Below are 22,145 nucleotides of genomic sequence, written 5' to 3'. Positions count from 1 at the left end.
TCTCATTGGCTGAGCTCCGCGCATCTGAGCGTTCCTATTGGCTGAGCCCCGCGCCGCTGCGCTCCGCTTTTGACCTCCCCCCCGGCCCCCACCCGCCCGACGCAGAGGTTCCGGCGGCGCCCGCCATAGGCTTTCATTGTCGCTGCCGACGCCGCCATTCGCGCCGCGGGGCTGTCCCGAGGGGAGCGGGGGTGAGTGTGGCTCCCCTCGGGGTACTCCCGGTTCCTGCGGGCAGCGACGGTGCGGGCTGGACGGGAGGGCGAGGCGGGGATGGCGTGTGCTACGCCCTGTGGTGTCCGGGTCCTCCCCCCAACTCTGGGGATGGCCGTGGGGGAATTCCCTCATGGAGGTTCCCTAATCCCGGTGTTCCCATGGAGATCTCTGAGAGGGGAATTCCCTCATGGAGGTTCCCTAATCCCGGTGTTCCCATGGAGATCTCTGAGAGGGGAATTCCCTCATGGAGGTTCCCTAATCCCGGTGTTCCCATGGAGATCTCTGAGAGGGGAATTCCCTCATGGAGGTTCCCTAATCCCGGTGTTCCCTTAGCGAGTGTTCCCTGAGGAAGGAATTCCCTCATGGATGTCCCTTAATTCTGATATTCCCTTGGAGATGTGTGAGGGAGGAATTCCCCTCATTATGTCCCATAATTCCCATATTCCCTTGGAGCTCTGTAAGGGGGGAATTCCCTCATGGATGTTCCTTAATCCCAGTGGTCCCTTGGAGCTCTGTAAACGAGGAATGCCCTCATGGATTTCCCTTAATTTCGATATTCTCTTGGAGCTCTGTGAAAGAAAATTCCCTCACGAATTTCACTTAATCCCGATGTTCTCTTGGAGATTTCTAAGGGAGGAATTCCCACATGGAAATCCTTTATTCCCACTGTGATATCCCAATGTTTCCTTGGTGCTCCATGAGGGAGGAATTCCCTCATGGATTTCCCTTATCCTGATATTCCCTTGGCGCTCTGTGAGGGATGAATTCCCTCATGGAAATCCTTTAATCCCACTGCCATATCCCTTGGAGCTCTGTGAGGGAGGAATTCCCTCATGGATTTCCTTTCATTCTGATATTCCCTTGGAGATCTCTAAGGGAAAATTCCCTCATGGAGGTTCCTTAATTTTGATATTCCCTTGGAGCTCCGTGAGGGGAGAATTCCCTCATGGAAATGCTTTAATCCCCCTGCCATATCCAGGTGTTCCCTTGGAGCTGTGTGAAGGAAAATTCCCCCATGGATATCCCTCAATCCCAGTGTTCCCTTGGAGATTTCTGAGGGAGGAATTCCCACATGGAAATCCTTTATTCCCACTGTGATATCCCAGTGTTTCCTTGGAGTGCCCTGAGGGATGAATTCCCTCATGGATTTCCCTTAATTCTGATATTTTCTTGGAGATCTGTGAGGGGGGAATTCCCTCATGGATGTCCCATAATTCTGACATTCCCTTGGAGATGTGTGAGGGGGAAATTTCCTCATGGATGTTCCTTAGTCCTGTTATTCCCTTGGAAATCTCTGAGGGAGAAATTCCCTCATGGATTTCCCTTCATTCCAAATATCCCCTTCGAGCTCCGTGAGGGGAGAATTCCCTCATGGAAATCCTTTAATTCCACTGCCATGTCCCTTGGAGCTCTGGGAGGGAGCAATTCCCTCATGGATGTCCCATCATTCCAATACTTCCTTGGAGATTTCTCAGGGAAAATTCCCTCATGGACGTTCCTTAATCTCAATATTCCTTTAGACCTCTGTGAGGGAAGAATTTCCTCATGGAGATCCCTAAATCCCCTTTTCCCTCAATGTTTCCCAAATCCCATCTCTGCACCCTCTTTGCTTTATTCCCTCTGTGCTCAGACTTTCTCTTCCCTCTTTTTTTGGTTTCTTTTACATTTTTCCCTATTTTTATTCTTGCTCCAAATCCTTGGGGGAAGCTCTGTGGGAAGTGGGAGGTGCCAGACCTGGAAACAAAGGGAAGATCCCAGAGCATTCCCAAATATTTCAGAAATTTCTTTCCCTCCGCCCCTTCAATTCATCAATTCCTTGGGAATATCCCACTGAAATTTTCTTTTCTTGCTTTTTTAGGACAGAACCAGCTCTGACAAGAGGAAGAAACATCCATAAAAACCATCCATTTTCCAGCTATCCCAAAAACAATGCAAAACCCAAATTATCCCAACACTCATTCCCCCTCAATCTCCCCATGATTTCCCACACTTTTAAATCCTCAAATCCCATTTTTAGCAGGGCTTTTTTTTGGGATTATTTCTCCAAATTCCTTGGCTCGGCCAGGAATTTTTTGCAGCCTGCATGGACAGAGCAACCTTTGCCTGTTCCACCGCTTTTTTCCGGGATTTTGGGAATTCTTCTCCGGGTGCTCTCCCCGGGGGCCACGTGGATTTTATTGACAAAGTTGATTCCTTCACTTATTCCGATTTTTTCCGGGATTATCTCATTCCCAACCACCCCTGCATTTTCTCAGCCAAGTTCACCGAGGATTGGGGCAGCAGGAAAAATTGGGTGACGTGGGATGGGAAACCCAACTTTGAGCATCTCCTGCAGAAGTTTGGTAAGTCCTGGGATTTTTTCCCCAATTCTAAAGAATTCAGTATTTTAGGACTGAATTTTAGGGATGAAAGCACTAAAAAATCCAAAAATCCAAGATTTTCCTGAATAATACATAGGTTTTTTTCCATTTATTCACTCCCAAATTTTATTTTTTATTAATATTTAAATGAATTTAAAAATTTGAGAATTTAACTATTCCAATTCCTAAAGGACTCAGCTTTATAGGATTGAATTTTAAGGATAAAAAACCCACGAAATTCCAAGTTTTTAGCCTAAATTAATCCATGGATTTTTTTTCCATGGGAAACCCAACTTCAAGTATCTTTTGCAGAAATTGGGTAAGTCCTGGGATTTTTTCCCCAATCCTAAAGAATTCAGTATTTTAGGACTGAATTTTAGGGATGAAAGCACTAAAAAAATCCAAAAATCCAAGATTTTCCTGAACTAATACATAGGTTTTTTTCCATTTATTCACTCCCAAATTTTATTTTTTATTTATATTTAAATGAATTTTAAAATTTGAGAATTTAACTATTCCAATTCCTAAAGGACTCAGCTTTATAGGATTGAATTTTAAGGATAAAAACACTAAAAAAACCCCAAAATTCCAAGTTTTTAGCCTAAATTAATCCATGGATTTTTTTTCCATGGGAAACCCAACTTCAAGTATCTTTTGCAGAAATTGGGTAAGTCCTGGGATTTTTTTCCCAATCCTAAAGAATTCAGTATTTTAGGACTGAATTTTAGGGATGAAAGCACTAAAAAATCCAAAATTCCAAGATTTTCCTGAACTAATACATAGGTTTTTTTCCATTTATTCACTCCCAAATTTTATTTTTTATTTATATTTAAATGAATTTAAACATTTGAGAATTTAACTATTCCAATTCCTAAAGGACTCAGCTTTATAGGATTGAATTTTAGGGATAAAAACACTAAAAAAACCCCAAAATTCCAAGTTTTTATCCTAAATTAATCCATGGATTTTTTTCCATGGGAAACCCAACTTCAAGTATCTTTTGCAGAAATTGGGTAAGTCCTGGGATTTTTTTCCCGATCCTAAAGAATTCAGTATTTTAGGACTGAATTTTAGGGATAAAAGCACTGAAAAAACAGAAAATTCCAAGATTTTCCTAAACTAATAAATGGATTTTCTCCACATATTCATTCCCAATTATTTTTTAATTTATATTGAAATAGATTTAAACTCTTGGAGAATTTAATTATTCCAAATCCTAAAGGATTCAGCTTTATGGGATTGAATTTTAGGGATAAAAACACTAAAAAAACCCTAAATTCCAAGTTTTTATCCTAAATTAATCCATGGATTTTTTTTTTTTTCCATGGGAAACCCAACTTTGAGCAGAAGTTTGGTAAGTCCTGGGGTTTTTTCAAAATCCTAAAGAATTCAGCTTTTTAGGATTGAATTTTCAGGATAAAAGCACTAAAAAAACCCCAATTCCCAAGCTTTTGCCCAAAAGGAATCCATGGATTTTTCCCATTTCTTCACGGTCTGGTTTGCAGACTCCAAACTGAAATGTATTTCCCCATTTTGTTTATAATTTATTATTTAAATAAATTCAAAATCTTGGATAATTTAATTATCCCAAATCCTAAATTATTCCAGTCTTAATCAATCCCTCCCTCCTAATGCATCCAAGGGGAAATTCCCTTTAAAGAAAAAACTGGAAAATTCAGGTCACAGCAAAGAAAAACCAGGAAAATTTGTGGAATAAAGAGCAGGAAAATCCAGGTCACTTAAAATAAACCAACTCTGGATTTGGGTGGTGTTTCCCTGGAATGGTTCCTTTGGAATATTCGAAGCCTGGAATTCTGCAGGAATGAGCTTGAGGGAGGTGATTTGATGGGTCCTCCTCATTCCCGAGGAAAACTCCTGGGGATTTGTAATTCCTGGATTTTGTTCGTTTGGAATGATGGTTCTGGGATTGAGATGGTTCCTCTGGAATATTTGAAGCCCGGAATTCCATGGGGATGAAGTTTAGGGAGGTGATTTGATGGATCCTCCTCATTCCCAAGGAAAATTCCTGAGGGATTTGTAATTCCTGGATCAGGTTCCCCTGTTATGATGGTTCTGGAACATTGGGATGGTTCCTTTGGAATAGCTGAAGCCTGGAATTCTGCAGGAATGAGTTTGAGGGAAGTGATGTGGTGGGTTCTCCTCATTCCCAAGGGATTTGTAATTCCTGGATCAGGTTCCCCTGGAATGATGGTTCTGGGATTTTGGAATGGTTCCTTTGGAATATTTAAAACCTGGAATTCTCAGGGGTGAGTTTGAGGGGGAAGTGATTTGATGGATCCTCCTCTTTCCTGTGGAGAATTCCCGAGGGATTTGTAATTCCTGGATCATGCTTTCCCTGGAATGATGGTTCTGGGATTGGGATGGTTCCTTTGGAATATCTGAAGCCCAGAATTCCACAGGGATGAACTTTAGGGAGGTGATTTGATGGATCCTCCTCATCCCCAAGGATTTGTAATTCCTGGATCATGTTCCCCTGGAATGATTGTTCTGGGATTGGGATGGTTCCTTTGGAATATTTGAAGCCCAGAATTCCACAGGGATGAGCTTGAGGGAGGCGATTTGATGGGTCCTCTTCATCCCCAAGGATTTGTAATTCCTGGATGGTATTTCCCTGAAATGATGGTTCTGGGATTGGGATGGTTCCTTTGGAATATTTAAAGCCCAGAATTCCACATGGATGAGCTTGAGTTGGAGATGATTTGATGGATCCTCCTCATTCCCAAGGAAAATTCCTGAGGGATTTGTAATTCCTGGATCATGTTTTCCCTGTTATGATGGTTCTGGAACATTGGGATGGTTCCTCTGGAATATTTGAAGTCCAGAATTCCATGGGGATGAACTTTAGGGAGGTGATTTGATGGGTCCTCCTCATTCCCAAGGAATTTGTCATTTCTGGATCATGTCCCCTTGGAATGATGGTTCTGGGGTAGAGATGGTTCCTTTGGAATATTTGAAGCCTGGAAATCTGCAGGAATGAGTTTGAGGGAAGTGATTTGATGGGTCCTCCTCATTCCCGAGGAAAACTCCTGAGGGATTTGTAATTCCTGGATTTTGTTAGTTTGGAGTGATGGTTCTGGGATTGGGATGATTCCTTTGGAATATCTGAAGCCCAGAATTCCATGGGGATGAACTTTAGGGAGGTGATTTGATGGGTCCTCCTCATTCCCAAGGAATTTGTAATTCCTGGATGGTGTTTCACTGGAATGATGGTTCTGGGATTGGGATGGTTCCTTTGGAATAATTAAAGCTTGGAATTCTGCAGGAATGAGCTTGAGGGGGAAGTGATTTGATGAATCCTCCTCTTTCCTGTGGAGAATTCCCGAGGGATTTGTAATTCCTGGATCATGTTTTCCCTGTTATGATGGTTCTGGAACATTGGGATGGTTCCTCTGGAATATTTGAAGCCCAGAATTCCATGGGGATGAACTTTAGGGAGGTGATTTGATGGATCCTCCTCATCCCCAAGGATTTGTAATTCCTGGATCATGTTTTCCCTGTTATGATGATTCTGGAACATTGGGATGGTTCCATTGGAATATTTGAAGCTGGGAATTCCGTGGGGCTGAGATTGAGGTGGAGGTGATTCGATGAATCCTCCTCATTCCCGCGGAAAATCCCCGATGGATTTGCAATTGCAGGAGAAGCCGTGGTGCCCGTTGCCAACTGCGACGTCAAGGAGTACAACTCCAACCCCAAGGAGCAGCTGCCCTTCAAGGAATACGTGCAGTATTGGCGGGAATACATCAGGAACGGCCACCGCTCCCCAAGGGGCTGCCTCTACCTCAAGGACTGGCACCTGAGCAGGTCAGGGCTCACTGGAATAGGAATCCCAGTATTCCCAGTTAGATTGTGCCTGGGCCGGTCTGACCCTCGCTGCTGGGCCAAAGGCAGCAACTGCGGTGTGTCACCCCAGAGATACCTTGGCTTGCTGGAGATTGCAGCTGGGCACTGAACAAGTCCAGGCTTGTTAGGAACCCCGTTTACCTCAGGAGATGGTGAAGAGAAAAAGGAGAGGATTCTGCTGGAGGGTTTAATGTCCAGAGGTTTATTCCATGGTTACAGAGGTCTGAACGTGAGCAACTGCTCCAACAGAACTCGGCCGCATGGTCTGATCACCTTTTTAAGCTCAGGGCCAGGGGGAGGGGAGGGACAGGTGAGCCACCAACCAGGTGAGAGGGGCAGGGTCTCAGGGGAAGATGACACCAGACAGGCCAATGACCCCTGGGCATGGGGGCATCCTTTGAACTTGACCAACCACACGACGCCTTGCTGGAATGTTCAGCCTGATTGACAGGACTCACTCAGCAAGGGGGCAAGGGGGAAGGGAGAGAGGTACAGGCACACGTGGGGGGATGACCTGGAAGGCCAAAACAGGACATTACAGCACACCACAACATCGGCTCATTCCCAACAGTCCAGCACTGGGAATGTTCCTCTGGAGAAGGGAGGTGTTGTAGTGCGTTTTTAAGTTTCCCTTGTGTTCCCCCATTTTATGTATCATTCCCCTTTGGTCCTTGTACAATGGTTCTTCCCTCCCCGGTTTTCCCGCCACAGCTCTCCTGACAGTTCTGTTACTGTGGTCACCCCTGCCCCCTTCAGTTCTCAATCGCTCAAGTTATGTAATTCCCCTCCCTTATTTTACCATAGAAGTAAGCTTTTCCTCCTCCCTGGGCCCAGTCAATCACCCCCCACTTCTCCCAGCTTTCGAGAACCTTCTTCTCCTTGGGGGATGTAATTGGCTGGGGTCCCGGGGCTCCTCTCTACCCTTGTGTTTATTGGATATGTTTGCATGTCAGTTATGTTGTGCATCTCCCTGTATGTTTTCCTATTTGCTAGCGGAGTTTCCCTCCTTTCTCCGCCCCTTGCCTTTAAACCCTCGCCTCTCCCCTTGCTCGAGGCCATTTTGCTGGGCGGTGCCCTCCCTCCGTTGGTGAAATAATCAGGGGCCAGGAGACTTCTTCTCCTTTTTTATGCCTGTTTTAAAAGAGATCAGCTCAGGATTGGGCGGCTCGACGGGTCTGCAGCATCCGTCGTCTCTCCCAAGACGACTCAGAGGAGGAGGATGGGCACAGCTCTGTCCACCAGGGGCAGAGCTGGGGATCAGATCCTCTTGGGAGCCTTCAGGGCCTGCTGATCCCGTCAGATGGTTCCTCGGTCCGGGTCTCCCAGACCTCCCAGACCTGGCCCGGGGGATCTCGAGGACAGGGTGAGGAACGATGAAGGTTTCCCGCATCTCTGCAGGCCCAGCGCTCCGCTCCTCACATCCAGACATCACTCCGGTCTCTCAACTCTTATTTGGCTCGTTGTTTTTGGGGTCTTCTCAGTACAGTGGGGGACCATGCTGCATTGGTCTTGGAGTCACTTTGCATAACCCCCCCCACCTTCTCAGGTGTCTTCACTATGAGAAAGGTACAACTCAGCCTCGGGCAAGGCTCTGCTGATACAAAAGGAGCGATTAGCCTCAACGACCCGTGACTGCAATAACAGAACACACAGAACTTGGGCAGGGCCAGTGGTCTGGCTGCCTTTTTGAAACTTTTTCTCATAAAAAAAAAATATTAACCGAATTTTTGTTCGTAACAGTTGGTACCTGCCATCCTTCAATGAACCAACGCTAACCCCCAGCAAGTGGTCGCTCCCTTTCCCCGTCTCGTCCAGCGCGTATAATCCAGCCCGCGATCCGGCCCAGCCCGAGGCCACGACGCCAAGGGGGGCTGGCCTCAGGTGCAGAGGAGGCGGCAGCCATTTCCCCTCTAGCTAGGCCGGACTGTGAGCTGCATTCGTGCAGGGAGGGATCCATGGCACCCTCAGAGCCCCTTTCAGAGCCTAAAGGGTGTCCAGCAGAGCTGGAGAGGGATTTGGGACAAGCATGGAATGACAGCACCCAGGGAATGGCTTCCCACTTAATTTATGAAGGAATTCCTGGTTGGGATGGAATTCCCAGAGAAGCTGCTCCATCCCTGGAACTGCCCAAAACCAACTTGGAGCACCCTGGAATCGTGGGAAGTGTCCCCGCCATGGGGCTGGGACTGGATGTTCTTTAGGATCCCATCTAACCCTAAAAATTCCGTGATTTTGAATTGTTCCAGTTGGGGTTTTGAGGCAAAGCAGACAAGCTCAGCATCAGCACGGAGGGAAAATATTCCAACATTCCCTGAGGGGTTCCAAAGCCTTGGCCTCCAGCTCCAAAAAGAGCCCCAAATTCCTCAAATCCCCGATATTCCAGGCTGATGTCATTCCCTCAGCCTCATTCCCAGCTTTTATTCCAAGCTCAAGATCCATTTAAATTCAATTTGGGCAGGAATTGCTGGCTGGGCAGGTGGGGAGGGGCTGGGATGGAATTCCCAGCCTGGATCCATGGAAGTGTCCAAGGCCAGGCTGGAGCTGCCTGGGACAGTGGGAATTGTCCTTGGCCATGGAATGGGATGATCCTCAAGGTCCCTTCCCACCCAGACCATTCCATGTTTTCTCCCTATGGAAAATAGGACTGGAGCAGCTCCCACAGTCAGACCTGGAGTGGGATTTGGGTTGGGATTATTCCATGGCCATGTTGGATTTGGGATCCTTTCATAGCCATTGGCTTTTCTGGGAACATTTCCATTCCTTCAAGTTGCCTTCCCCCAGCTCTGCCTTTCCTTCTCCAGCTGGAAAAGAACCTTGGGAAGGAATTTTCCCTGTGGGAACGGGGAGGGGCTGGGATGGAATTCCCACAGAAGCCGTGGCTGCCCCTGAATCCCTGGAAGTGCCCAAGAGCAGCTTGGAACAATCTGGGACAGTGAAAATTTTGGATAAGCTGCTCCTCCAACTCCTTTTCACCCCAAACCCCTGGAATTCCATCCTGAGGGATCCACCTTGCTCTTCCCACTGCATTTGGGGGATCCTGTTTTCCCAAGCTGCTTTTCCAAATGTTTTTGTTTTCCAGAGCTTTTCCAGAGCAGGATGTTTACACCACTCCCGTGTATTTTTCCTCGGATTGGCTCAATGAATATTGGGATGCCGTGGCTGTGGATGATTTTAGGTTCGTCTACATGGGACCCAAGGGATCCTGGTAAGGCTCTCATCCCAAAAAATTCCTTTTCCAGCTGAATATCCCAGGAAATGATCCCATTATCCCTCAGGATAAGCCGGCAGGTTTCCCGGTGTCCTGGTTGGCTCTGGGTGGGAGGGAAAAGGGAAAACCCCAAATTGTGCCCACAAAAACAGGAAAAAAAAAAAAAAAGGATCTGGGAGATTAGAGGAGAAATTCCCTTGGGATCAGCCACTTGGAATGTGCAGGGATAACTCCAGTGTTTTCCAGGGGAAAATTCCAGGTGAAAATTCCAGCCCAGTGTTGGTTGTGAAGTTGAATTTGGGGTGTTTTTATCAGAATTACCCATCCTTAGGGGATTTTCAGGATAAATTAAAAAGAAGCACAAAGGATATAAAATACTCAGTTATCCAGCCAGAATTCCATCAGGAATTTTGGCATCAGTATCCATATAAAGGCCTTTTAATAACCAAAACTCCCATCATCCAACTGAAATTCCATGAGGAATATTGGGATCAGCGTCCATATAATAGCCTTAATAGCCAAAACTCCATCAAGTAGAGAAGATCTAAAACACTCCATGATCCAACCAAAATTCCATGGGGAATTTTGGGACCAGTATGGATACAGTGATTTTTTAATAGCCAAAACTCCCATCATCCATCTGAATTTCCATGGGGAATTTTGGGTAAGGTATGGATACAGTGGCTTTTTAATAACCAAAACCCCATAATCCAACCGAAATTCCTCATGGAAATTTGGGATCAGTATCCATATAGTGGCTTTTTAATAATCAAAACTCCATAATCCATCCAAAATTCCATGAGGATTTTCAGGATCAGTAGCCACATAATGGCCTTTTAATAACCAAAACCCCATAATCCAACTGAAATTCCTCATGGAATTTTGGGATTGGTATGGATTCAGTGGCGTTTTAATAGCCAAAGCTCCATAATCCAACTGAAATTCCATGAAGAATTTTGGGATCAGCATCCATATAACAGCCTTTCAATAACCAAAACCGCATCATCCAACTGAAATTCCTCATGGAATTTTGGGATCAGCCCCTCACCTTCTCAATGCCTCGAATCCACGCTGGAATTTTTTGGGATTGCTTCCCGCCCATCCCTGTTTTTTCCCAGGACGCCATTCCACGCCGACGTCTTCCGCTCCTACAGCTGGTCGGCCAACGTGTGTGGCAGGAAGAAATGGCTGCTGTATCCCGCGGGACAGGAGGAATTCCTGAAGGATCGCCACGGCAATCTCCCCTTCGACGTGACGGCTCCGGATCTTCGGGACAAGAGGATTTATCCGCGCTACAGCCAGAGCCAGCCCCCTCTGGAGATTCTCCAGGAGGCCGGGGAGATCGTCTTCATCCCCAGCGGGTGGCACCACCAGGTTCACAACCTGGTGAGGGCGTGGACCCACTGGGAATCGCTCCGGGAGCGGGAAGTGGGATCACAAAGGTTTCGTTGGGATGGATGGATGGATGGAAATTGGGATTTCCAGGGAAAAGGTTGATCCGTTCTCCTGGGTGATGTTGGGAGGTTTGGAATGGTTTTGCCAGAGGAGCTCCATCCCTGGAAGTGTCCAAGGATAGCTTGGATGAGGCTTGGAGTACCCTGGGATGGTGGGAATGGGATGGTCCCTAACGTCCTTTCCCACCCAAACCCTTCCAGGAATTCCATGGCAGAGAATTGGGGTGAGGAAGAGGAGGAAGATCCCAGGGGAAAGGAAGAGAAAAGGATGAAAAAAGGAGGAATTCCAGCTTGGAGCACTTTGGGATGGTGGGAATGGGATGATCCCTAAGGTCCTTTCCCACCCAAACCATTCCAGGAATTCCATGGCATAGAATTGGGGTGAGGAGGAGAAAGATCCCGGGATAAAGGAATAGGAAACAATGGAAATCTTTCCCAGGAAGGAGAAACTCCAGCTTGGAGCACCATGGATAATGGGAAGCGTCCCTGCCCATGAGATGGGATGATCCTTAAGATCCCTTAAAATGGAATTTTTGGAGTGGCACGTTCCATATTATCATCCCTAATAATTTAATTAGAGACTAATTACTAATTATCTATGGATTATCCCAAACTTTTCCCTCAGGAAGACACAATCTCCACCAACCACAGCTGGGTCAGCAGCAGCATTTTGGGAATTATGGACATTTTGGATTTCTAAAGAAGGAATCAGGTTTTTGGAGCAGCAAATCCCATATTATCATCCCTAATCACTTAATTAGTTTCTAATTACTAATTATCCATAGACTATCCCAAATTTTTAACTCAGGAAGACACCATCTCCATCAACCACAGCTGGGTCAGCAGCAGCATTTTGGGAATTAGGGACATTTTGGGAATTAGGGACATTTTGGATTTCTAAAGAAGGAATTAGGTTTTTGGAGCAGCAAATCCCATATTATCATCCCTAATCACTTAATTAGTATCTAATTACTTTTTATCCATAGATTATCCCAAATTTTTCTCTCAGGAAGACACCATTTCTATCAACCACAGCTGGGTCAGCGGCCGCATTTTTGGAATTATGGATATTTTGGGTTTCTAAAGAAGAAATCAGGTTTTTGGAGTGGCAAACCCCATATTATCATCCTTAAACACTTAATAAGTGTCTAATTGCTAATTATCCATGGATTATCCCAATTTTTTCCCTCAGGAAGACACCATCTCCATTAACCACAGCAGGGTCAGTGGCAGCACTTTGGGAATTAGGGACATTTTGGATTTCTAAAGAAGGAATCAGGTTTTTGGAGTGGCAAACCCCATAGTATCATCCTTAAACACTTAATAAGTGTCTAATTACTGATTGGCCATGGATTATCCCAATTTTTTACCTCAGGAAGACACAATTTCCATCAACCACAACTGGGTCAGCAGCAGCATTTTGGGAATTAGGGACATTCTGGGTTTCTAAAGAAGGAATCAGGTTTTTAGAGCAGCACATTCCGTATTATCATCCCTAATAACTTATTTATTGACTAATTGGTAATTATACATGGATTATCCCAAACTTTTCCTTCAGGAAGACACCATCTGCATCAACCACAGCTGGGTCAGTGGCAACATTTTGGGAATTAGGGACATAACAACTTGCTCAGGAATAGGATTTTTTGAGCCGCGAATTCCATATTATCATCCCTAATAACCTAATTAGTGACTAATTACTAATTATCCATGCATTATCCCAAATTTTTCCCTCAGGAGGACACCATCTCCATCAACCACAACTGCGTCAGCAGCAGCATTTTGGGAATTAGGGGTATTTTAGAAATTAGGGACATTTTGGATTTCTAAAGAAGGAATCAGGTTTTTGGAGCAGCAAATCCCATATTGTCATCCCTAATCACTTAATTAGTATCTGATTACTAATTATCCATAGATTATCCCAAATTTTTCCCTCAGGAAGACACCATTTCTATCAACCACAAGTGGGTCAATGGCTGCATTTTGAGAATTATGGATATTTTGGGTTTCTGAAGAAGAAATCAGGTTTTTGGAGCAGCACATTCCATGTTATCATCCCTAATAACTTAATTAGTTGCTAATTACTAATTATCCATGGATTATCCCTAACTTTTCCCTCAGGAGGACACCATCTCCATCAACCACAACTGGGTGAACGGCTGCAACGTGGCCGTCATGTGGAGCTTCCTGCAGGATGAGCTGGCGGCCGTCCAGAGGGAGATCAGCCAATGGAAGGATCCCATGGACGATTGGCACCTCCAGTGCCAGGTACCCCCAGGCCTGGATCACCCGGGAATTCCGGGATTCTTGGGCTTCTCACAGCAGGATTTCCCTGGGTTTTAAGGAAGTAGGAGTTGGGGACAGCTTTGTTTTGTTGGGAAATGCTGCCTGTAAAAGTTTGGGAATTGCTTCTGGTTGTTGGCTGTGTCCAGGTTGGAGTGTTGGTTGGAAAAAGGTGGAAAAAATCAGGATCAGGAGAGCTGGGAATGTTCACATGGAGAAGGGAAAATCCTCAGAGCCCCTTCCAGAGCCTAAAGGGGCCCCAGAAAAACTGGAGAGGGATTTGGGATAAACCTGGAATGATGGGAGACAGGGAATGGCTTCCCATTGGAAAAATGGGGATTTAGGGATGGAATTCCTGGCTGGGATAGAATTCCCAGAGAAGCTGTGGCTGCCCCTGGATCCCTGGAACTGGGAAAGAATCCAGAAGATCAAACTTCACAATCCAACCAAAATTCCATGAGGAAGAGGGTGGGTGAAATTCCTTCCAAAATCTTCTGGATGAACCAAATTCCAAATTTATTTCTGGAAGCTGTTCCCTCTCCTTGGGTTGATTTCCTTCCAGAAATGAATATTTGGGAAAATCCCCACAGTTAATATTTGGGAAAAACAGTCCAGCTCCAGAAAAGCTGGAGAGGGATTTGGGATAAACCTGGAATGACAGGACACAGGGAATGGCTTCCCATTGGAAAAATGGGGATTTAGGGAAGGAATTCCTGGCTGGGATAGAATTCCCAGAGAAGCTGTGGCTGCCCCTGGAACCCTGGAGCTGGGAAATAATCCAAAAGACCAAACTCCACAATCCAACCAAAATTCCATGAGGAAGAGGGTGGGTGGGATTCCTTCCAAAAACTTATGGATGAGGAAAATTCCATTTTATTTCTGGAAGCTGTTTCTTCTCCTTGGGTTGATTTCCTTCCAGAAGTGAATATTTGGGAAAAACAACCCAGTGTCTTTGGATCCAGAAGCAATTCCAATGAAAAAATTATTAAACATAATTATTTATGATTCCAAAGAATTCCCAACTTCATCAAATCCAATGTTAGGGATTTTTTTCCTGCTGTCATTCCCACTCTCACTCCGTTTCCCCCTTCAGCTGATCATGAAATCCTGCACGGGCATCGACTACAAGGAGTTCTACAACTTCCTCAGAGTCATCGCGGAGAACCGGATCTCGGTGCTGGAGAAGGGCCTGGACGAGGAATCCTCACCCCAGAACAATTCCAAGGCCGCCATTTCCACCCTGGGGATGCTGCACGCCGTGTTCGACCTCAAGCGGACGGCGAAGGTGCTGAGCTCGTTAAGCGCTAACGAGGATTTCCGCCAGCTGGACCTGACCTCGCTGAGCCCCTCTCCAGAGGCTCTGCTCCAGCACCTGGAGTCGGCCATAGACACGGCCCTGCTCTGAATTCCTGCTGTTCCAAGAGCTTTTCCAAAGGGTTTTCAGGAGGAAATGGACTGGGACAAGAGTTTGTTCCAGTGGGAGGAGGAAGAATGGTAGGAAGGAGAACGTTCCCAAGGTTCTGAGTGATTTGCAGGAATTAAGGAAAAACCATCCCAGCTAAACGAAAATCCAAATTTTTTTGGGATTCTGAGCATCACTCAGGGCAAAAATTTCCTTTCCCTGTGGATCAAGTCTGGAAGTGGAATGAAGCAAATTCCCTGTGCTTAAGCTCAGCTTTGTTAAAACCTCTCCTCTTCCAGATGCAGCTCAGCTTTTCCATCATTTTTTAGGGAATTCCAGCTGCTGAATTCCATGGAATTCCATGGAAGCTGAGCAGGAGCCAGCACCTGGAATCAGCCATAGACACGGCCCTGCTCTGAATTCCTGCTGTTCCAAGAGGTTTCCAAAGGTTGGGAGAAGGAAATGGACTGGGACAAGAGGTTTACTCCAGCAGGAGGAGGGAGAATGGAAGGAGGGAGAACATTTGGGAAGGAGGGAGAACATTCCCAAGGTTCTGAGTGGTTTGCAGGAATTAAGGAAAAAAACATCCCAGCCAAAGGAAAATCCAAAATTTTTTAGGATTCTGAGCATCACTCAGGGCAAAAATTCCCTGTGGATCAAGTCTGGAAGCGGAATGAAGCAAATTCCCTGTGCTTAAGCTCAGCTTTGTTAAAACCTCTCCTCTTCCCGGTGTAGCTCAGCTTTTCCATTCCTTTTTTAGGGAATTCCATGGAATCTGAGCTGGAGCCAGGATTTGGGAATGTTGATTCCATGTCTTCCAAAGTGGGATTTCCAAGGCTGAGACGCTCAGGATTAAATTAAATTTAATTCAACTCCAAGCAAAACCTGCCTTGGTATATCCCAATAAAAAGCAGGAATGGGAATGCGCTCCCAAAATTCCAAGCCCCAGAATTCCCTCCAGGAAAGATCAGGAAAGTTCTGAGTGGTTTGGAGGAATTAGGGAAAAACCATTCCCAGCCAAAGGAAAATCCAAAATTTTTTAGGATTCTGAGCATCACTCAGGGCAAAAATTTCCTTTCCCTGTGGATCAAGTCTGGAAGCGGAATGAAGCAAATTCCCTGTGCTTAAGCTCAGCTTTGTTAAAACCTCTCCTCTTCCAGATGCAGCTCAGCTTTTCCATCATTTTTTAGGGAATTCCAGCTGCTGAATTCCATGGAATTCCATGGAAGCCTGAGCACTAGCCAGCACCTGGAATCAGCCATAGGCACGGCCCTGCTCTGAATTCCTGCTGTTCCAAGAGCTTTTCCAAAGGTTGGGAGAAGGAAATGGACTGGGACAAGAGGTTTACTCCAGCAGGAGGAGGGAGAATGGAAGGAGGGAGAACATTTGGGAAGGAGGGAGAACATTCCCAAAGTTCTGAGTAGTTTGCTGGAATTAAGGAAAAAAACATCCCAGCCAAAGGAAAATCCAAAATTTTTTAGGATTCTGAGCATCACTCAGGGCAAAAATTCCCTGTGGATCAAGTCTGGAAGTGGGATGAAGCAAATTCCCTGTGCTTAAGCTCAGCTTTGTTAAAACCTCTCCTCTTCCAGATACAGCTCAGCTTTTCCATCCTTTTTTATGGAATTCCAGCTGGTGAATTCCATGGAAGCTGAGCTGGAGCCCGGATTTGGGAATGTTGATTCCACGTCTTCCAAAGTGGGATTTCCAAGGCTGAGACGCTCAGGATTAAATTTAATTTAATTCAACTCCCGGCAAAACCTGCCTTGACTCATCCCAATAAAAAGCAGGAATGGGAATGTGCTCCCAAAATTCCAAGCCCCAGAATTCCCTCCAGGAAAGATCAGGAAAGTTCTGGGTGGTTTGGAGGAATTAAGTAAAAAAAAAAAAAACATCCCAGCTAAAGGGAAATCCCAATTTTTTGAGGATTCTGAGCAGGCACTCAGGGAAAAAATTCCTTGTGGAATTTTTTTGTGGATCCAGCACCTCCTGCACGCTTCCACAGCACAATTCCCACCCAGAATATTCCCAGAGGAACCCCCAACCCCCCCTCCTGCTTTTCCTTGGAAAAATCCCAAAACCTGGAAGCACAAATGGCTGCACACTGTTACCTTCAGGCCTCGCTTGAACTCTTCCCGAAATCAAAGCCGAGAAAAACTTGGAATTTCGGGAAGTTTTAGGAAGTCAAACTGAAAATCCACCTCGTTTTCCTTGAATTCCTTGGAATTTTTACCCCCCCTGCACTTTGCATGTCCTTTTCCAGTAGGAATTTTGCATTTTTTCTTCGTTCCAAAAATACCAAGGAGTCGTTTTCCCGGATTCTTGAAGACGACAGAAATTGGAATAAGGAGCACGCAGAGCCTGGAATCTTCAAAATTCCAAAGTTTTATTTAAATAAAAATTCCTGGCAAACTTCCAGTTAGAGTCTCTCATTAATATATTAATTATTAATTAGTAATATAGTAATTAATCGGTTATTTATTACAGGATAAAAAATTTGGGGGAAATGGGAGGAAAAAACTTGGAGGGTTTTGTTTTCCCAGAGTCACCTGGATAAGGTTTAAAATTCCTGGGAAAAATGAAGAAATTCCATGGAAAAATTATAAAAATCCCATTTATTTAAAGCTTTGGACTTCCAATTTTTCTTCATTCCCAAAAATATCAAGGATCCACTTCTCCTTCATTTAGAAAATTCCCAAATTCCTGAAAACAAAGAAGATGGGAAGAAGGAGCTCGTGGATCCTGGAATTTCTTCAAAATTCCCATAATTTTATTTAAATAAAAATTCCTGGCAACCTTCCCATGGGATTCTGCCATTAATGAAATAATTATTGTAATTAATCTATTATTTATTACATGATAAAATTTGGGAAAATGGGAGAAAAAAACTTGGAGGGTTTTGTTTTCCCAGAGTCACCTGGATAAGGCAAAAAAATCCTTGGAAAAATGAAAAAATCCCAAGGGAAAAATGATAAAAATCCCATTTATTTAAAGCTTTGGACTTCCAGTTTTTTGTTCCCAAAAATATCAAGGATCCACTTCTCCTTCATTTAGAAAATTCCCAAAATCCTAAAACAAAGAAGATGGGAAGAAGGAGCTCGTGGATCCTGGAATCTCTTCAAAATTCCCATAATTTTATTTAAATAAAAATTCCTGGCAACCTTCCCATGGGATTCTCCCAATAATATAATAATTCTTGTAATTAATCTGTTACTCATTAAAGATAAAATTTGGGAAAAATGGGGGAAAAAAACTTGGGGGGTTTTGTTTTCCCAGAGTCACCTGGATAAGGTTTAAAATTCCTGGGAAAAATGAAGAAATTCCAGGGAAAAAAAGACAAAAATCCCATTTTTTGAAAGCTTTGGATTCCCAATTTTTTGTTTCCAAAAAAATCAAGGAGCACTTTCCTTAATTTAGAAAATCAGGAAAACTTGGGGAAAACACCTGGAAAAAGCTTGGGGAGTTTTATTTTCCTGGATAAGAAAAAAAATCCCAGGAAAAATGGAAAGAATGGGATAAAAACTGTCAAAACCAAGATTTTTTTAAGGCTATTTTTAAATGATTTTGGGATGCTGGGAACAGCATCCCAAATATCCATTGGGAATATCCCAAATATTCTTTTTCCAAAGGGAAATTCCAGCTCAGAGCACAAATCCAGCTGGGATTGGAGTTTTTATTCCATAATTTCTGGTTGTTTTCTTGGAATTTCCCAAAATTTGGGAGAAATCCGTGTTTTTTCCAAGCCCTCCAGAATTCCAAGGTGTGGGATCACCCCTGAGGTCTCCCAAGGAGAAATAAAAATCTTGGAGCATGGGAAAATCAGGAAATTTAGGAATAGCAGCTTCCAAATGGAATTGGAAAAATCCTGAGTTGGGAAAAATAAGAAAAGGAGTGGTGGGAAAAATAAGAAAAGGAGTGGTGGGAAAAATCTCCTCCAATTCCCAGAATTTTTAGGAGTTTTGGGATGAGCTTCCCTTCTCAGTGCAAGAAATCCCATTAAAAATTGGGTTTTCCCAAAGAAATTCTTTTTTCTGGGAATTTTCCAGTGCAAAAAATAAATAAAAACCTCATCCTGAGCAGGGAAAGGAGATTTTTCCTGGGAATTATTTACAGGAAAAGAGGGTAAAACTCCAAAAATAAAACCTTGGAGATGGAAATTCCAGCCCTTCCAGTGTTTTTGGGATTAGGAAAACCTCGGCTGGGGAGGAATTCTTCCCTTTGAAGGCAGCCAGGGATAAAATTCCCACTTTTTACAGCGGGGTTTGGTCCAGAAAATTCCGGAAAATTCCGATTTTCCCCATGGATCAGGAGCTGTGGGAGTTTTCCTTTGGATGGAGCCGGATCCTCTGGATGTGTTCATAGCACGACTGGGGAGGGAACAGAGAAAAAAAATCAAGGAAAAATTTGGGAATTCTGGGATCAAATCCAGGCAGAGAATCCCTGCTGGTCCCAAGGAGAATTCCAACAGAATTCAATCTGTCTGGAATTAAGGATTAGGATTTTTTTCCCAGCCCAGCAAGGGAATAAAATCTCAAAAATTCCATTCCAGAAAAGCTGGAATTTTGCTGGAATTCCTGGAAAAAAAATTTCCTTACCTCCAGTGTTGTCAGCAGGAAGTCCAACATTCCTCCCTGGTTGGTCGGATCCATCAAATCCCGGATCAGGTGGATTTCAGCTCCCAGGTGTTGGATCCTAGGGAAAAACAAATCCCAAAATCCAGGGAAAATCTCAGGGCATGTGGAGGGGTTGGGATTTTGGAGAGGAGGAGGAAAACTCTGGAATTCCAGTGCTGGTGCATCCGGATCTGCTGGAGGGATCTGGGATCTCAGAACTGCAGAATCCCGGAACTCCAGGATCACAGAATCAGAGAATTCCAGAGTCACAGAATCCAAGAATTCCAGAATCCCAGAATTCTGAACTCCAGAGTTCCAGAATCACAGAACTCCACGTTTCCAGAATAACAGAATTCCAGAATCTCAGAATCCCAAAATTCCAGAGTCCTGGAACTCCAGATTTCCAGAATCAGAGAATTCCAGAGTCACAGAATCCAAGAATCTCAGAATCCCAGAATCCCAGCATTCCAGATTTGCAGAATCACAGAATTCCAGAGTCACAGAATCCCAGAATTCTGGAATCCCAGAGTCCTGGCACTCCAGATTTCCAGAATCGTAGAATTCCAGAGTCACAGAAACCAAGAATCTCAGAATCCCAGCATTCCAGATTCCCAGAACTCCAGATTTCCAGAATCACAGAAATCCATATTTCCAGATTCACAGAATTCCAGAATCACAGAATCACAGAACTCTGGAATTACAGAACTCCAGGTTTCCAGAATCAATAGAATTCCAGAATTTCAGCATCCCAGAATCCTGGAACTCCAGATTTCCAGAATCATAGAATTCCAGAGTCACAGAATCCAAGAATCTCAGAATCCCAGAATCCCAGCATTCCAGATTTCCAGAACTCCAGGTTTCCAGAATCAGAGAATTCCACAATCTCAGAATCCAAGAATTGCAGAATCCCAGAGTCCTGGAACCCCAGTTTTCCAGAATCATAGAATTATGGAGTCACAGAATCCAAGAATCTCAGAATCCCGGCATTCCAGAATCCCAGAACTCCAGATTTACAGAATCATAGAAATCCAGATTTCCAGATTCATAGAATTCCAGAATCCCAGAATCACAGAACTCCAAAATCACAGAACTCCAGGTTTCCAGAATCAGAGAATTCCAGTGTCATAGAATCCAAGAATCTTGGAATCCCAGAATCCCAGCATTCCAGATTTCCAGAATCCCAGAATTCCAGAATTCCAGAATTCTGGAATCCCAGAGTCCCAAAATCCCAGAGACCCGGAACTCCAGATTTTCAGAATCACAGAATTCCAGAGTCACAGAATCCAAGAATCTTGGAATCCCAGAACTCCAGAATCACAGAATCATAGAATTCCAGAATCCCAGAACTCCAGATTTCCAGAACTCCAGATTTCCAGAATCAGAGAATTCCAGAGTCGCAGAATCCAAGAATCTTGGAATTCCAGCCTTCCAGAATCCCAGAACTCCAGAATCCCGAGATCCCAGAACTCCAGAGTGTTTGGGGCTGGGAAGCTCCTTCAGGAAAATCCACGAGCAGGGATTTCCCATTATCCCAATTTTTTCCAAGCGCTTCCCACTGGGAACACTTCCAGGGATGGATCAGCCACAACTTTGGGATACTCCATCCCAAGAAAATTCCAGATCCATCCATAGGAAATTCCAGTTGCTGGATGGAATTTTGGATTCTTCATCTCCCAACAGAATCCCAGTCCCTGCTGGGGGTGGAAAATTCCTGTGGGAGTCCCAGAATCCCAGAGTGTTTGGGGTTGGAAAGGTCCTTAATGATGATCCATGGGCAGGGACCTCCCACTATCCCAGTTTTCTATGGGATAAGAGATGGACTGGGATAAAAGGAATGATTTTCCATTAAAACCTTGGAATATCATCTGGGATAAGGCACAGACAGTCTGGAATTCCAGGATAAAAGGAATCACTTTTTCCATGAAATATCCTTTGGGGTAAGAGATGGACACTCTGGAATTCTGGGATAAAAGGAATCACTTTTCCCATGAAATATCCTTTGGGATAAAAGATGGACACTCTGGAATTCTGGGATAAAAGGAATCACTTTTTCCATGAAATATCCTTTGGGGTAAGAGATGGACACTCTGGAATTCTGGGATAAAAGGAATCTCATTTCCATGAAAACCCTGGAATTCCTCTGGGATAAGACACAGACACTCTGGACTTCCAGGATAAAAAGAATCTGATTTTCCATGAAATATTGTCTGGGATAAGACACCGACAGTCTGGAATTCTGGGATAAAAGGAATCACTTTTCCCATTAAAACCCTGGAATATTGTCTAGGATAAAACATGGAAACTCTGGAATTCCAGGATAAAATGAATCTGATTTTCCATGAAAATCCTGGAAGAGGCTCTGAGATAAGACACAAAGACTCTGGAATTCTGGGATAAAAGCAATCTCATTTCCATGAAATATCTTTGCCATAAGACACGGACACTCTGGAATTCCGAGATAAAAAGAATCTGATTTTCCATGAAATATTGTCTGGGATAAGACATGGACAGTTTGGAATTCTGGGATAAAAGCAATCTGATTTCCATGAAATATCCTTTGGGATAAGACATGGGCACTCTGGAATTCCCAAGATAAAAGGAATCACTTTTTCCATTAAAACCCTGAAATATCCTTTGGGATAAGACACAGACACCGTGGAATTCCAGGATAAAAGGAATCTCATTTCCATGAAATATCCTTTGGAATAAAACACAGACACTGGAATTCTGGGATAAAAGGAATCTGAT

At 44.3% G+C, this 22,145-nt stretch overlaps 2 protein-coding genes across 4 annotated transcripts in view; one reads left to right on the top strand and one right to left on the bottom strand.

The window, feature by feature from the left end:
* Positions 1–99: 99 nt before the first annotated feature.
* On the top strand, positions 100–17,202 carry JMJD4 (jumonji domain containing 4). The gene is made up of 7 exons (XM_063168544.1): positions 100–191; positions 2,072–2,555; positions 6,233–6,398; positions 9,517–9,642; positions 10,764–11,031; positions 13,221–13,367; positions 14,476–17,202. The coding sequence occupies exons 2-7, from the start codon at positions 2,297–2,299 to the stop codon at positions 14,785–14,787; spliced, it is 1,278 nt and encodes a 425-aa protein (XP_063024614.1). The 5' UTR covers positions 100–191; positions 2,072–2,296; the 3' UTR covers positions 14,788–17,202.
* A 1,478-nt stretch (positions 17,203–18,680) lies between these two features.
* ALS2CL (ALS2 C-terminal like) overlaps positions 18,681–22,145 on the bottom strand; it is a 48,688-nt gene continuing 45,223 nt past the window's right edge. For all 3 annotated transcript variants that reach the window (XM_063168412.1, XM_063168340.1, XM_063168282.1), the window contains exons 25-26: positions 19,380–19,476; positions 18,681–19,151 (exon numbers count right to left, since the gene is read on the bottom strand). In XM_063168412.1, coding sequence (XP_063024482.1) covers positions 19,089–19,151; positions 19,380–19,476 — 160 coding nt within the window. In that variant the 3' untranslated portion in view covers positions 18,681–19,088. The remainder of the gene's footprint in view (positions 19,152–19,379; positions 19,477–22,145) is intronic.

This window comes from Melospiza melodia, chromosome 1 (assembly GCF_035770615.1).
Source record: "Melospiza melodia melodia isolate bMelMel2 chromosome 1, bMelMel2.pri, whole genome shotgun sequence".
Classification (NCBI taxonomy): domain Eukaryota; kingdom Metazoa; phylum Chordata; class Aves; order Passeriformes; family Passerellidae; genus Melospiza; species Melospiza melodia.
The sequence above is the reverse complement of the archived record's forward strand: the minus strand, read 5'-3'. Positions and strand labels throughout refer to the sequence as shown.